Here is a 14,880-nt window from a genome sequence, read left to right as displayed (position 1 = left end):
CTTCTATATATCAAGCATCATCACTTTCCTAAAAGACAGTGTTTCTTTCCTCTAGATGTCTTCTATGCTACTTTCAGTTTTATTTCCTTTGAGATAATGAAAATAATAAAAATCTTTCAAACTGTACTGGCCAAAGCAAAAAATGCAAATATGGAGATTTATTGCAGCATTTCACAGTAGAGAGTCATTAAAGAGATTCAAATTATAACTGATATGAACATATTTATAAAAGCAGCCAAACATTGTCTTACCTTTATATTAATAACACTATAGCTATTTATAAAGCAACTGTTCATGAAAGCCAAATATCCTGCTGAGTTATATCACTTTCATGTTGTTAATGCTCTTTTGTCCCATAACTTATAGAGTTGCCATTTCATGTTCACTTCAGTCACTCAATCGTGTCCAACTCTTTGCAATCCCATGGACTGCAGCACATTAGGCTTCTCTGTCTATCACCATCTTCTGGAAGCCTCTCAAACTCATGTCCATTGAGTTGGTGATGCCATCAAACCATCTCATCCTCTGTCATCCCCTTTTCCTCCTTCCTTCAATATTTCCCACCATCAGGGTCTTTTCCAAGGAGTCAGTTGTTTGCATCAGGTGGCCAAAGTATTGGAGTTTCAGCTTCAGTATCAGTCCTTCCAATTAATATTCAGGACTGATTCCCTTTAGAATTGACTGGTTTGATCTCTTTGCAGTCCAAGGGACTGTCAAGAGTCTTCTCCAACACCACAGTTCAAAAGCATCAATTCTTCAGTGCTCACCTTTCTTTATAGTCCAGCTTTCACATCCATACATGACTACTGGAAAAACCAAAGCTTTGACTGGATGGACCTTTGCTGACAAAGTAATGTCTCTGCTTTTTAATATGCTGTCTAAGTTGGTCATAACTTTTCTTCCAAGGAGCAAGTGTCTTTTAATTTCATGGCTGTAGTCACTATCTGCAGTGACTCTGGATCCCAAGAAAATAGTTTCCTACTGTTTCCACTGTTTCCCCATCTATTTGCCATGAAAGGAGAGATGGGACCAGATGCCATGATCTTAAGTTTTTTGAACTTTGAGATTTAAGCCAGCTTTTTCACTCTCCTCATCAAGAGACTCTTTAGTTCTTTGCTTTCTGCCATAAGGGTGGTGTTATCTGCATACATGAAGTGATTGGTATTTCTCCCAGTAATCTTGATTCCAGCTTGTGCTTCATCCAGCCCAGCATTTCACATGATGTACTCCACATGTAAGTTAAATAAGCAGGGTGACAATATATAGTCTTGATGTATGTTAATGCTCTTTTGTCCCATAATTCATAGAGTTGCCATTTCATGCTGTGTTCTCTTTAAAACATTTCTTCTCACCTTGCTAATAGTTTCCTTTGATGTGCAGAAGCTTTTAAGTTTAATTAGGTCCCATTTGTTTATTTTTGCTTTTATTTCCAATATTCTGGGAGGTGGGTCATAGAGGATCCTGCTGTGTATCAGAGAAATGCAAATCAAAACCACTATGAGGTACCATTTCACACCAGTCAGAATGGCTGCAATCCAAAAGTCTACAAATAATAAATGCTGGAGAGGGTGTGGAGAAAAGGGAACCCTCTTACACTGTTGGTGGGAATGCAAACTAGTACAGCCACTATGGAGAACAGTGTGGAGATTCCTTAAAAAACTGGAAATAGAACTGCCATACGACCCAGCAATCCCACTGCTGGGAATACACACTGAGGAAACCAGAAGGGAAAGAGACACGTGTACCCCAATGTTCATCGCAGCACTGTTTATAATAGCCAGGACATGGAAGCAACCTAGATGTCCATCAGCAGATGAATGGATAAGAAAGCAGTGATACATATACACAATGGAGTATTACTCAGCCATTAAAAAGAATACATTTGAATCAGTACTAATGAGGTGGATGAAACTGGAGCCTATTATACAGAGTGAAGTAAGCCAGAAGGAAAAACACCAATACAGTATACTAACGCATATATATGGAATTTAGAAAGATGGTAACGATAACCCTGTATACGAGACAGCAAAAGAGACACTGACGTATAGAACAGTCTTATGGACTTTGTGGGAGAGGGAGAGGGTGGGAAGATTTGGGAGAATGGCATTGAAACATGTAAAATATCATGTATGAAACGAGATGCCAGTCCAGGTTCAATGCACGATACTGGATGCTTGGGGCTAGTGTACTGGGACGACCCAGAGGGATGGTATGGGGAGGGAGGAGGGAGGAGGGTTCAGGATGGGGAACACATGTATACCTGTGGTGGATTCATTTTGATATTTGGCAAAACTAATACAATTATGTAAAGTTTAAAAATAAAATAAAATTAATTAAAAAAGAAAAAAAAAACATTTCTTCTTTTCCCTCATATTATTGCTTTTTGATTGTGGGTCTTTATAATTATAAATTCTTTTGTTATTCTAAATAGTTATCTTCTGTCTTTTCCTAGTTTAAAGCATCCTATTAATTGTTGCCATATCAATGTCCTTTAGATCGTGTGCTGCCTATTCACCTAATATAACAAGTTGCAGTGTTTACTTATAAAATCCTAATATTGGACAAAATATATAATATAACTTTGTTGGTTTTTACTCACTAAGCTTTGTTCAACTCTTTGTAATCCCATGGACTGTAGCCTGCCAGCCTTCTCTGTCCATGGGATTTCCCAGGTGGGAGTACTGGAGTGGGTTACTATTTCCTTCTCCAGAGGATCTTTCCAGAGGATCTTCCCAATGTATTGGAAGATGCATGTCTCCTGAATTGGCAGGTGGATTCTTTACTGCTGAGCCACCAGGGAAGCCCATAAATATAACTACCTCCCTGTATTTTATTAAATATTCATTCAATATCAGATAATCATTTTAAAAGAACACTCATATTTACCATTTGACTTAATTTTCATCAGTCATATGGGCTTATTTGCTTAGTCATATCTGACCTTGTGCAGCCCCATGGACTGTAGCCCACCAGGCTCCTCTGTCCATGGAATTTTCCAGGTGAGAATAGTGGGGTTAGGTGCCATTTTTACTTCTGGGGGATCTTCCCAAACCCTCATCTCTATCTCCTGCATGGGCAGGGGGATTCTTTACCCCTAGAACCACCTGGGAAGCCAGTCATATAAAAGAGGGGAGATGGCTACAGTCACAGCTCCTGTCGTAGGCATGATTCCTAGCCCAGTGCTTTTCCCAACAAGCACAAGTGGATTAACAGAGGACAAATACTAAGGGTCCTGGCGGATAGCTCCTTGAGCTACTGGGGCTTAGGCTCTTAAATAAAACATTGACTGAGTGACAGGAAATGGTCTCACTAGAGAAGAAAACCCTATGAAGATCCACAAAAAACAGGTCATATTTCACATGATATGATAATTCTACCAGGCTTGAAAAGTAAATAGCAGACCGTTCATGAATCGTATGTGGATCATTGTAAAACGTCACCCTTTTGTGTGTGTGTGTGTGTGTGTGTGTGTGTGAAGGGAGTTACTAAATGTTTTTTTAAATAGGGAAGTGACAGTTTTGAATGTCAATAAAATCACTCTTAGGTTGTGTAGAGGACGGATGGAAAGACAAGGCTGAATTCAAGGAAACAAGTCAGCAGCCACTTTTTTTTTTTTATTCTAAGAAAGATAGTGCATGACTGTGATAGTGGAGATTTTTGAAAAACTGACTATTTAGACATGACAGAGTGAAGCGTGTTGAAGGTTCAAGAAACCATGAGGATAAATGCAAGTGCCTAGCTTACAATAATAAATAAAAGAATGGATAACAGTGGAACTCTTATGATGAAGCTCACTAACTCTAGAATAGAAGCCATGGCAGAAATGGGTCACATAAGTCAGCATAAAACTCAAACTCTATGACTCTTTGTCTTTATCTTTGTGTACTTATATATTTATATATACATGATAAATAAATGAATATTATATATATATTTTTTTCTCCTGTCAATACATATACACTGAGATAATTGAAACAATAACGTCTATGAGTCTTTAAATAATTTTTATGATCATATAATAATTTATAAAGGCCAGTTTATATTCTTTCTATTTTTGTCCTTACCCAAGCCCCAGCTCTCTTTCTCTCTTCTTTTATTCAGCATAATGGAGTAATTGTCAATCACAGACTCCATTCCTATAAGATATCACCCCAGAAACCTAGAACCCTTAATATCATCCCAGAATCCTGTGGCCACTGCGATTCCAAACTTAAAAGAAACTTTCTGATGTATGTACATGGAGCCCCTGCTTGAATCTGAAAGAATTATAGTGGGAGAGATTAAAAATAAGAGATCATATACAACCTTGTTTCTCAGAGTGTTCCATGTACTGGCAAGGTAAAAACTGCAAGCTAGTAAAAACTGCATAATCTCAAGTGATATATGAGAGTGGCTAAATCAGAATCTACATTTAAACAAGATCACTAGGCTATTCCTGTGCACACTAAATTTTAATTGTTTTTAAAAATATATCTATTCCCAGACAAAGCTTAAGGTTTTGCATCTAAGGTTTTGAATTAATTGATATGGGGTACAACTTGGCTCAGTTCAGTTAAGTTCAGTCGCTCAGTCGTGTCTGACTCTTTGCAACCCCATGGACTGCAGCACGCTAGGCCTCCCTGTCTATCACCAACTCCTGGAGTTTACTCAAACTCATGTCCATTGAGTCAGTGATGCCATCCAACCATCTCATCCTCTATCGTCCCCTTGTTATTGAGGTTTAAAAATATCCCTTGATGATTTAAAATATACAGCCATGTTTGAAAAACACTATAAAAGTCAACTGTAAAGTCCTTCGAAAAAGACCAAGCAAATACATTTAACCACATTTCATAAGAACTTCCTGATGTGTGTTTCCAGTTTAACTTTCTTGACTCATGTTGCAATCTAAGATTATTTCCAATTATTCCAGTTTTAGGGAAAAAAATAAAAGTATACAAGAAAAAAGAAGGGACTTGAAACATAGGTCCCTAAAAAGAAAATATTTCATTAAATATACAGTTTAACAAGTAGAATTATTTTAAATGACTACCTGAAAAAAAAATCACATATTTAATTAATATTCTGAACTCTTACCCCACTACCCCAAATTCCAGTTTTATATAGATTTGACTTTTGCATCAATTATTTACATTACTTATGTGTGCCTGCTAAGTTGCTTCTGACTTTGCAACCCCATAGACTGTAGCCCACCAAGCTCCTCTGTCCATGGGATCCTCCAGGCAAGAATATCTAAGTGGGTTGCAATGCTCTCCTTCACGGGATCTTACCAACCCAGGGATTTAACCCATGTCTGTTACATCTCCTGCATTGGCAGACAATTTCTTTATCATTAGTGCCACCTGGGAAGCCCCATGTTACCTCTACATAAGACAAATTAAATATATATATTTTTTTGCAATGAAGAAATATTTAATTTTTTAACATTTTTAGCCTTCTTAACAATAAGATGACTTGTCAGGGTATGTCCTGATCCTCTAAAACCTGCTATTCACACTGCTGACACTGAAGGGAAAGCATTGACTAGGAGCTTATAAGAAATAGAATCTCAAATCCCCTTCAGACTTGCTGGATCAGGATCTGCACTTAAAAAAAAAAAAAGTCCTCAGGAGACCCTGTGAACTAATCTTTATCATGAATTGTTCAGAATTAACAAAGATTCCCTCTTGAAAGAAAAATTTTAACAGTTTGGGAAATGCCAACTGCAATTGCTTCTTTTCTCAAGAGCTTGTTCCCTGAGAAATGGAAATCCCTGGAGGGTATTTGACTCTATTTTATTTATTGCCTTGAGCATCTAAAACCAGGACAAACCTCCACAGCACAACAGTCATAACTTCTCAGGGGGCTGTCCTGAGGATGTTTGCTTCACTGAAGCTGTAGAAACACACACTGAAGACTTAGAATTGGAGATGCTGACCTGCAATGGAGACCAGCTTCAAAAATGGCTCTGACACCAGGGCTGTGCCTGCTCTCCCAGCACTAAGGACAAAAGAATTCTGGGTTCATATTACTCCCAACAAATCATTAATGCTATTTTCCTCTGAAAGCAGAATGCCAAAGTAAAGAAAAACTGATGTTTAGTTTTCCAGGAGTAAAAAAGGTAAGTGTTTTGATTTCATACTTGTGTTATAAGACTATTAAGTCTGGGAGCAATCACCTTGGGAATTCAGGGCAATGTCTCATGATATCTTCATTCATCCATATTATATTCATTTCTTCATAAAATATTTTTTAACTTGCTATGATGTGCCAGATGTGTGCTGTTTACTTGGATGCAGAGGACAGTTTAGTTTGATTGGGCCCATCCACTGGCTTACAGGTAGCACTTGTGGTAAAGAATCCACCTGCCAATGAAGGAGACAAAAGAGGTATGGATTCTATCCCTGAGTTGGGAAGATCCCCTGGAGGAAAGCATGACAACCCACTAGTGCCGCAAAGAGTTGGACACAATTGAGGCGACAGCATGCATGCACTGGCTTACAGTGCAGCTCAAATCTTAAAACTGTGGCTCAGAAATGAGTTTTCTGAGCATGCAGTAAGAAGATCCAATCATTTAAAAGGAATTGGTGGTTCCTATTATGACAGCAAATATAAATGAAATTGAAAAAGAAAAAAATATTTACCAGAAAACAGAGATAAATGAGGTTGCTGCTACTGCTGCTGCTAAGTCGCTTCAGTCGTGTCTGACTCTGTGTGACCCCATAGATGGCAGACCACCAGGCTCCCCCGTCCCTGGGATTCTCCAGGTAAGAACACTGGAGTGGGTCGCCATTTCCTTCTCCAAAGCATTAAAGTGAAAAGTGAAAAGTGAAAGTGAAGTCGCTCAGTTGTGTCCGACTCTTAGCGACCCCATGGACTGCAGCCCACCAGGCTCCTCGGTCCATGGGATTTTCCAGGCAAGAGTGCTGCAGTGGGGTGCCATTGCCTTCTCTGAAATGAGGTTGGTAAGGCTATTATTTCATGTGAAAACAAGAGCAAATAAAATACAGATAGTTTGAGAGAATGTAACCCATCTCAGAAAATTAAAATTTAAGTGGGAAGTAAGGGTTTCTAAACATAAACAGAACAAAATGTGAGCTGAGTCTGGCAAGAAGTAGGGTACATATTCACACTATCTTAAATGCGGTGGAGGAAATCTTTTCTCCACTGTCTCTGGAAGTGGATCAAATTCTGAAGTATGGTTGAGTGTATTCAGTCATTAAGAATAAGTGCCTCACTAATTTCTAAGAATTCAAATTGTTATATTTTCCTTTTATTTCACAAAGGGTATATTTTTAGATCTTTCTAATATTGTACATAAGTTCTATTTTCTTCTCTTTAGATTCTTTTGCGATATATGATGATACCTGCTAATTATGCCGTTACCTTAAAATATTTTCCAAGTTCAATACATTTTATTTGCTTTCCATTTTGTCAATGCTCCTCCTTAAAAAGAATACCCCCTGATAGTGGCTCAGTCATGTCTGACTCTTTTGTGACCCCATGGATTGTAGCCCACCAGGCACCTCTGTCCATGGGATTTCCAGGCAAGAATGCTGGAGTGGGTTGCCATTTCCTTCTCCAGGGGATCTTTCCACCCAGGGATAGAACCCAGGTCTCCTGCCTTGCAAGCAATTTGTTTACTGTCTGAGCACCATCAGATCAGATCAGATGGCCATCCAGCCATCTCATCCTCTGTCGTCCCCTTCTCCTCCTGCCTCCCAGCATCAGAGTCTTTTCCACCATGGAAGCCCTCAAATATTTTCCAAATTCAATAGTTCTTATTTGCCTTCCATTTAGTCAATGTTCCTCCTTAAAAAAGAATATCTATAACAAAACCCAGAACTATAGCTGTACTTTAAGTGTAGCACAGTGTTTCCTAATCTTATGGCACTCTCAGAATATGGTCATATTTGTATGAGGTAGCAGATTAAGTGGACAAGAAAAAGTGGCCAGTGGTGACCACCTAGGAGTTTATGGATGTCACAGACTCAGCCTGACTCCCTCAATGATGAAGACCAAGACCTCAGCACTGTTATAAGCTATTCATGACATTTTAGTTCAATGGAAGATAAAAAATAAAAATAAAAATGACCTGACAATTTTCAAAATGGTAAATGGCTTGCAATTTCAGTTAAGTAGAACAAAAAGGAAAGAAGAAAATCTGAAAAACTGATAATTGTTCAACAATTTCAATCTGTTATTAAAAACTTGACCATAAAGGACACCAGGGGCTTCCCTGATAGCTCAGTTGGTAAAGAATCCACTTGCAATGCAGGAGACCCTGGTTTGATTCCTGGGTCGGGAAGATCCACTAGAGAAGGGATAGGCTATCCACTCCAGTATTCTTGCACTTCCCTTGTGACTCAGCTGGTATAGAATCTGTCCACAATTCAGGAGACCTGGGTTTGATCCCTGGGTTGGGAAGATCCCCTGGAGAAGGGAAAAGGCTACCCACAGCAGTGTTCTGGCCTAGAGAATGACATGGACTGTATAGTCCATGGGGTTGCAAAGAGTCGGACACAACTGAGAGACTTTCATTTACTTTTCAAAGGACACCGTAGGTCTAGATGGTGTCAGTGGGAACACATCCAAACATTTAAGGTACTTTTTATATTCCAAGAATAGAAAGAGAACAATCATTTTCTAAATCTCTTATGAGGTCAAGAGGTTTTAAAAACAGTTCCAGCAAGAACATTACAAACAAGAAAGATCGATCTTTCTTACGATTATGGAAATTTAATGTTAGCAATTTGAATCTAGCCATACACACACATCCACATACATACACATCATATGGCACACAGAGAAAGTGAATTTATTTTAGACATACACCAATATTTAAATTCAGTGCAAATCAAAACCACAGTGAGGTACCATTTCACACCAGTCAGAATGGCTGCTATCCAAAAGTCTACAAGCAATAAATGCTGGAGAGAGTGTGGAGGAAAGGGAACCCTCTTACACTGTTTGTGGGAATGCAAACTAGTACAGCCACTATGGAGAACAGTGTGGAGATTCCTTAAAAAACTGGAAATAGAACTGCCATACGACCCAGCAATCCCACTGCTGGGAATACACACTGAGGAAACCAGAAGGGAAAGAGACACGTGTACCCCAATGTTCATCGCAGCACTATTTATAATAGCCAGGACATGGAAGCAACCTAGATGTCCATCAGCAGATGAATGGATAAGAAAGCAGTGGTACATATACACAATGGAGTATTACTCAGCCATTAAAAAGAATACATTTGAATCAGTTCTAATGAGGTGGATGAGACTGGAGCCTGTTATACAGAGTGAAGTAAGCCAGAAAGAAAAACACCAATACAGTATACTAACACATATATATGGAATTTAGAAAGATGGTAATGATAACCCTCTATGAGAGACAGCAAAAGAGACACAGATGTATAGAACAGTATTTTGGACTCTGTGGGAGGTGGGGGATGATTAGGGAGGATGGCATTAAAACATGTATAATATCATATAAGAAATGAATCACCAGTCTAGGTTTGATGCAGGATACAGGAAGATTGGGGCTGGTGCACTGGGATGACCCAGAGGGGTGGTATGGGGAGGGAGGTGGGAGGGGGGCTCAGGATGGGGAACACGTGTACACCATGGTGGATGCATGTTGATGTATGGCAAAACCAATACAATATTGTAAAGTAAAAAATAATAATAAAAAAAAAATTTTAAATTCTAAAATTAAATATTTTCTTTATTATTATTATTTTTTTTATTTCTTATAAAAATCTACCTTCAAACATTCAACTTAATGTCTAGAATTTGTATTTAATTTATTAATTTCTAAGACTTATCTCTATCACTTTTTTCTACCTACTCAGTCATATCACTTATACATAAGAGATTTATTTCTTCCTTTCCAATCCTTACTTTATTCTAATTGCCTTATTGAATTTGTTAGTATGTTCAGTAAAATAATGAATAGGAATGGAGACAGTAATTATCTTTGTCACTCTCACAGTACCAGAGGACATATGTCATGTTCCACTATTAAGTTTGTTGCTTGCTATGCCTGTTCTTTAAACAGATTTTAGAACTCATTATCTATTCTGCATTTTCTACAAGGTTATTATTACTATTGGATATTGTTTCCTTTTCTATATTTTAGAAGGAAATCTGTAAAATTACTGTCGTTCCTTTCTTAAATTGAAGACCAGTGAAAACATTTGAAATGGTATTCTAGCTTGAATAATAAACCTGCATACAAATAATTTTGTGAAGTGCATACAAATAATTTTTAAAAAGTTCTATGTCCCCGTAAGAAGAATATATGTCATTTAATTGCTACATGCAATGGAATTATGCATAAATTACACATTTATACACATTTACAAATCTTGTTGAGATCCTCCTTAATCCTTTCCAATTTTTGTTAGATTTTCTATTTAAATTAATATTATTAATTTATTTTAAAATGTATTTTGGTATATTAATATTTTTTTCACACTCATAGCAAGGTACAACTTTATCAAGATTACTTAAAGAATTATGTACCCATTCTAAGAATAAATTTCACCTACAGGAGTTTTGATAGTTGCATACACTGTGCATTGAAAGCAACATCTCAGTAGTGACATGAAATGTTTTTAATCACCCTAAAATCTTTTATCATGGCCTTTGCCAGTTATTCTCCCATGCCCCATGCTGTCAGTTATTGGTCTATTTTTATCTCTTTATAGATTAGTCTCCTTTTCTAGAACTTTATATAAATGGAGATATGCATCTTCTCTTCTATGCATATTGGCTCTTTTTACTCAAGATAGTATTTTTAAGATTAATCTGCATGTATCTGTGATTTGTTGCATTTTATTGGTGAGTAGTATTCTACTCTGTGTACATATGTATCACAATTCATTTTAGTTTGTTGAATACTTGCCTTATTTCATGCTTTTGGTTGTTAATAACAAATACTCTATGCCCATTTTTGTACAAGTCATTATGTAAGGATATGTCTATTTTTATCTTGAGTAAAACACCAAAGATTAGTTATTAAATTATGTGTTATCTTTCTTTTTTAAAAAAATATAAATTTATTTATTTTAATTGGAGGTTAATTACTTTACAATACATATTTTTTAAACATAGGAAAATGTGTTTTAATGCATATAATTAATAAAGGATTAGAAAGTGAAGTCTCAGTCGTGTCTGACTCTTTGCGACCCCATGAACTGTAGCCTATCAGGCTCCTCTGTCCATGGGATTCTCCAGGCAAGAATACTGTAGTGGGTTGCCATTTCCTTCTCCAGGGAATCTTCCCGACCCAAGGATTGAACGTGGGTCTCTTGCTCTGAGCCACCAGGGAAGCCCCAAAGGATTAGAGTATAGAATATTTATGTATTGGTTTTGCCATACATCAACATGAATCCACCACAGGTATACATGTGCTCCCCATCCTGAACTCCCCTCCTACCTCCCTCCCTGTACCATCCCTCTGGGTCATCTCAGTGGACTAGCCCCAAGCAACCAGTATCATGCATCGAACTTGGACTGGTGATTCATTTCATATATGACATTATACATGTTTCAATGCCATTCTCCCAAATCATCCCACCCTCTCCCTCTCCCACAGAGTCCAAAACACTGTTCTATACATCTGTGTCTCTTTTGCTGTCTCGCATACAGGGTTATCATTACCATCTTTCTAAATTCCATATATATGCATTAGTATACTGTATTGGTGTTTTTCTTTCTGGCTTGTTATCTTGACTTTATAAAAATTGTCAGTTTTCCAAATTCGTTGGACAATTTTATACCTTTTTTAGCTATCTGTATTCGAGACCTCTGGTTGCCTCACATTGTTTTAAAACTTTGGGTTGTAAGTTTTCACTTTTGTTTCCTTTCTTCTCTCTTTTCTTTGTAGATGTGTAGTGTTTTTTCTGGAGAAGGCAATGGCACCCCACTCCAGTACTCTTGCCTGGAAAATCCCATGGACGGAGGAGCCTGGTAGGCTGCAGTCCATGGGGTTGCTAAGAGTCCGACACAACTGAGCGACTTCACTTTCACTTTTCACTTTCATGCATTGGAGAAGGAAATGATGACCCACTCCAGTGTTCTTGCCTGGAGAATCTCAGGGACGGGGGAGCCTTGTGGGCTGCTGTCTATGGGGTCTCATAGAGTCGGACAAGACTGAAGCGACTTAGCAGCAGCAGCAGTGTTTTATCATTCATGTTTTAGTTTAGTTTTCATTTCCCTGATGAATAGTAATTTTAGTATCTTTCCATATGCTTATTAATTATTCTTTTATCTTCTGTGATAATATCTGTTCAAATAGTTTTCTTATTTTTTAATTTGCTTGTCTTCATATTATTGTCTTTTCAATACTAATTTATATTTTCAGTAACAGTCTGTAGTCAGTGGCTTGCTTTTAATATTCTAATAATACACTTGAAGAACAATTTTTAATTTGGATATAACAGAATTGATCAATATTGTACAGTTAGCATGTGTTCTAATACATACTAACTATACAATATTATAGTTTAGTGTTTAAACTATAGTTTAAATGATACTTTAGTGTTTTTTTCCAGAAGTTTAATAGTTTAGTTTTTTGCTTAGAATTAAGATTCATTTCAACTATATTTTTATTTAGCTGTGAGGTAGAACATTTTAGAGTTTGTTTCTTCTTTTTAATTTTTATTCAAGTAGAAATTATTTTAATATACTTTGATCCATAAACAGATAAAATAATCTGTTTATTATTTAATAGAATAGGGAACTGCATCTATTATTCTATATCCTCTAATTTTATGACTGTTTTTATACCCTCTTAGTTAATGAAAGATAAAAATGGCTTAAACATTATAACTGATTTTTTATGTATTTTGAAGTGTATGATTATCTCTTATTTTCAATTGATAGCATATTATAACAACAATTATTACCATTTTCAGAGTGTTAAACCTTGATAATTAAATAATGAAGTTATTTTACTTTTCCAGGTTTATCACTGTAAATGATGGGTCAGTAGAAGAGCACATACACTTGGACTTTAAAGTGCTTATTTAATTTAAGCACTTAAATATAGTGCTTAAGCACTATATTTCTTCTCTCATTAAAGACAGAGTCATTTGGACCACAAGCAGGCTAAAGGTGAGATAATTGATGTATCACATCTGCACAATAAATGTTGTCTGTGTTACTTTAATTCAAGAACAATATTAAAAATCTGATGATTTTTATGTAGAAACCCAAATTTTTGATTTTCAGAAAAATAATTCCGAAATCTAATAATAATGTGTCTCTTTTCACCCCTGGCAGAAATCAGTTGTTGATGAATAAAAGATTTTGCATTTATATGGGATTTGCTCTTTCTAAGTTGATGCCCAATCAGCTTCTGTCATTTTTAATAGGTCTTCTAAGTTTTCAAGTCTGCAAACCACACTTTATAAAAAAACATTTAAAGATAAATGAAATGTTCAAACTAGGGAGTAATCACTCAAAAACCTAAACTGATAACCAGCCAGAGGCCTGAAATACTTTTAAATTAGATAATTTAATACCTTTAATATAAAGGTGCAAAAACATGTGATTAAGAAAGTATTACTTAGGTAAACTTATCCAGAGTTAAAATTATTCACAGAAAGCAAGAGAAAATTCAAATGATTAATTTTCTATGTAATTTGCCATTAATAGGGGGCATAGCAAAGTCATGAGTCCAAAAACTGTCCCTTACTCTCTCCCCTTCAGAAGCTACCCAGAGAGAAATGGCTGCAGGAAATCACTCCTCAGTGACTGAGTTCATCCTTGCTGGGCTCACAGAACAGCCACAACTCCAGCTGCCTCTTTTCTTCCTCTTCCTAGGAATCTATGTGGTCACGGTGGTGGGGAACCTGGGCATGATCACACTGATAGGACTCAGTTCTCACCTGCAAACCCCAATGTACTATTTCCTTACCAATTTATCCTATATTGATCTCTGTCATTCCACTGTTGTCACCCCCAAAATGCTTGTGAACTTTGTGACAAAGCAGAACATCATCTCCTATCCTGAATGCATGACTCAGTTGTATTTCTTCATTGTTTTTATTATTGCAGAGTGTCACATGCTGGCTGCAATGGCATATGACCGCTATGTTGCCATCTGCAACCCCTTGCTTTACAATGTCACCATGTCTTATCACATCTGCTTCCGCCTCACAGTGGGAGTTTATATTTTGGCCATCACTGGATCCACAGTCCATACAGGATTTATGTTGAGACTCTTTTTCTGCAAGAACAATGTGGTTAACCATTATTTCTGTGATCTTTTCCCACTCTTTGAGCTATCCTGTTGCAGCATCTATATCAATGAATTATTGGTCATATTCTTGAGTGCATTTAACCTCCTGACTCCTGCCTTAACTATCCTTGCCTCCTATATTTTTATCCTCTCCAACATCCTCCAAATCCACTCCAACAAGGGCAGGTCTAAAGCCTTCAGCACCTGCAGTTCCCACCTCTTAGGTGTTGCTGTTTTCTATGGATCTGCAGCATTCATGTACCTGCAGCCATCATCTGTGAGCTCCATGGACCAAGGGAAAGTGTCCTCTGTGTTTTATACCATCCTTGTGCCCATGCTGAATCCCTTGATCTATAGTCTGCGGAATAAAGATGTCAAGTTTGCTCTGAGGAAAATTCTGGACAGTAGAAAACATTCAGGAATTGAATCTGTATCATGATGTCATAGTAATAATTTGCCGTGAGTTAGGTTTGTTATTTAAATATTTATAGCTTCAGTGACACTTCCCCATATAACTCATCTCTAACATTCTCTTCCTGGACACTTCTTCAAAGGTATATTACAAAGATTATGAATGGAGAAATGGAAGAATAAAATAAAATGTTCTTGAGGATTAACAGAGCCTTTGTTTTATTTTTAATGAACTACAAT

At 37.0% G+C, this 14,880-nt stretch overlaps 1 protein-coding gene across 1 annotated transcript; it reads left to right on the top strand.

Moving 5' to 3' along the window:
- Positions 1–13,708: 13,708 nt before the first annotated feature.
- On the top strand, positions 13,709–14,668 carry LOC147342359 (olfactory receptor 8G2-like). The gene has a single exon (XM_086384126.1). The coding sequence runs from the start codon at positions 13,715–13,717 to the stop codon at positions 14,666–14,668; it is 954 nt and encodes a 317-aa protein (XP_086240252.1). The 5' UTR covers positions 13,709–13,714.
- Positions 14,669–14,880: the final 212 nt, after the last annotated feature.

This window comes from Bos grunniens, chromosome 29 (genome assembly GCF_055505025.1).
Source record: "Bos grunniens cultivar Pamir isolate PY7600 chromosome 29, Bosgru_T2T1.0, whole genome shotgun sequence".
Taxonomy (NCBI): Eukaryota; Metazoa; Chordata; class Mammalia; order Artiodactyla; family Bovidae; genus Bos; species Bos grunniens.
This window is presented reverse-complemented; position numbering and strand designations above follow the sequence as displayed.

What these genes read in the sequence shown, in the direction of transcription:
- LOC147342359 (XM_086384126.1), top strand. Translation starts at nt 13,715, where the DNA reads ATGGCTGCAGGAAATCACTCCTCAGTGACTGAGTTCATCCTTGCTGGG.